Raw genomic sequence first — 1,940 nt, forward strand, 5'->3', positions numbered from 1 at the left:
CCGCTGGCAGTTCGGCCACGCAGCCGCTACTACCCGGGCCATGGCCTGGGGCTCATGTACTTCATCCACCACTACCTACCTGAGAGCCTGCGGCGCCGCTTCCTGCAGAGCTTCTTCATCAACCCCTGTCTGCCTCGAGCACTGCGGCCAGGGCAGCCTGGCCCTACTCTGGCCCAAGATGCAGCTCAGGACCCAAACCTCAACCCCAACCCCTCCCCAGTGGCAGCTCGGTGAGCGGTATGCAGCCTAGTTGATCCACCACAGGGGGCTCCATGAGTCCCTGGCCTGCCCCCTGGGAGGCATTATGACCCCCCCCACCCCCTTTTACCTAGAGCCTTGGTTCTAAAGAACCCTAGTCCCCCACTGCCCAGGGCCAGTCCAGGCTAGGTGAGGATGAGTTTCCCTGTGAGCCTCTGGGCCGACCACTGCTTCATGAGCCCAAACAGACCCTCTTGTACATAATACTCCACCCTGCAGCTCGGAGAGCCACCCAGCTGGATGGGGAGTTTAGCGTAAGACTTCACTGTAGCCTTTAAATAGGTCCTTGCAGGCTTGTGTCTCTGCAAACTGAGTGACCGGTTGGGTGGGTGGGGGTCCCCTCAGGACCATTCCTCAGCACCAGTGCCTCAGTGCTCTCATTGAAGGGGAAATCTCAACTCTCTCTTGACTGGCTCAAGAATGAGGGTCCCTGGGCCAGCTCTGTTGTTTGGTAGTTAAAGGATCTGCATGCCAGTCTGAGTCCCAGGCCCAGAGGTGTGAGAAACACGCCAGGTGTGCATGTGCACGCCCATGCCCCATCCTTGGGTGCTCCCCCCTCTTGTGAGCACATGTGTCCTCTGGCAAATTTTTAAAAAAATGAATTTGGGCCCCACCCATCCACCCCCAATTCCCTCAAGTCACAGGGAAGCTGTATACCCTATTTGCCTGATTGTCACTTTTTAAATAAAGACACATTTTTATTTCTCCTAGAATGGGGGAGATGCTGGTGTCTGGAGAGTGTAGTTGTGTGATGGGGGTTGGGAACTGCTGGAGTATTTCTGGGGCTCAGCCTGGGACCGGGCTCCCTGGTAGAGTGGTTCACACTTCCCCCTCCCCGGTTGACCTCAGACAAATAATTTAAGCCACAGGTCTGGGTTTCCTCACAGTGTGATGGTGGTCATGACCCCAATCCCACGGAGTTGTAGGGCTCAATGAACCAATTAAGGATCCTGGGAGCCCTCCAGAGCCAGGACCCAACTCCCCAGATCTGTCTCTGCTTCTAAGCCTCCAACAGTGGAAGGGGCTCTCCTCCAGTGACTCCCCCTACCCTGAGGAGTCTGGGCTGCTGGCTGAAAGGGCATGGCAGAAGACGGGTGGCTCAGCAACAGGTGCACAAGAGACAGTGAGGATCTGAAAGAGGTACTAGGGCCCAAAGGAGACAGCAGACAGCCGTGCTTAGAGAGGGGAGTTTTATTGTCTCAGAGAGCACAGCTTCCCCCATTCCCCAAGGACACACTATCCTTCCCATGGGCCATGGCTCTGGGAGTGACCCACAGAGGGGAGAGGAGGTTCACACTGCCCTGCAGGGTTCTCAGGTTAGAAAGGGACATGAAAGTGACCACATGCTTCTCAGACATGTCAGCGACTGTAAACATAGGGCTGAGGGGTCCTCCTTGCTCTGGAGGGGGTCTTGGTCCATCCTTGGTGGGGGTAACAGGTGCCCAGCCCCTTACCAAGCCTAAGAGCAGACTCAGAGAGAGTCAGGAAGGCTGGGCAGCCACTAGGGCAATGTGCAACCCCCCAGGGCAGGCGTGAGCCATGGGCTTCATCGCCCCACACACAGACACACACGTGCACTTGGGAGCCCGGGCCGGGCCGCTAGAAGATGGGGATGTAGTTGTCGATCTTGGCGCGGTGGCGCTGGGCGATGCACTCAGCGATCCACACGATGGTGCGACAGT

General features: G+C 57.3%; 1 protein-coding gene across 1 annotated transcript in view; it reads left to right on the forward strand.

The window, feature by feature from the left end:
• HSD11B2 (hydroxysteroid 11-beta dehydrogenase 2) overlaps nt 1-980 on the forward strand; it is a gene marked incomplete at its 5' end in the record, with an annotated part of 6,070 nt that extends 5,090 nt beyond the window's left edge. The window contains one exon of the mRNA XM_006155628.1: nt 11-980. Within this exon, the coding sequence (XP_006155690.1) occupies nt 11-234 (224 nt within the window). The remainder of the gene's footprint in view (nt 1-10) is intronic.
• Nucleotides 981-1,940: the final 960 nt, after the last annotated feature.

This window comes from Tupaia chinensis, unplaced genomic scaffold, assembly GCF_000334495.1.
Source record: "Tupaia chinensis unplaced genomic scaffold, TupChi_1.0 Scaffold000463_1, whole genome shotgun sequence".
Taxonomy (NCBI): Eukaryota; Metazoa; Chordata; class Mammalia; order Scandentia; family Tupaiidae; genus Tupaia; species Tupaia belangeri.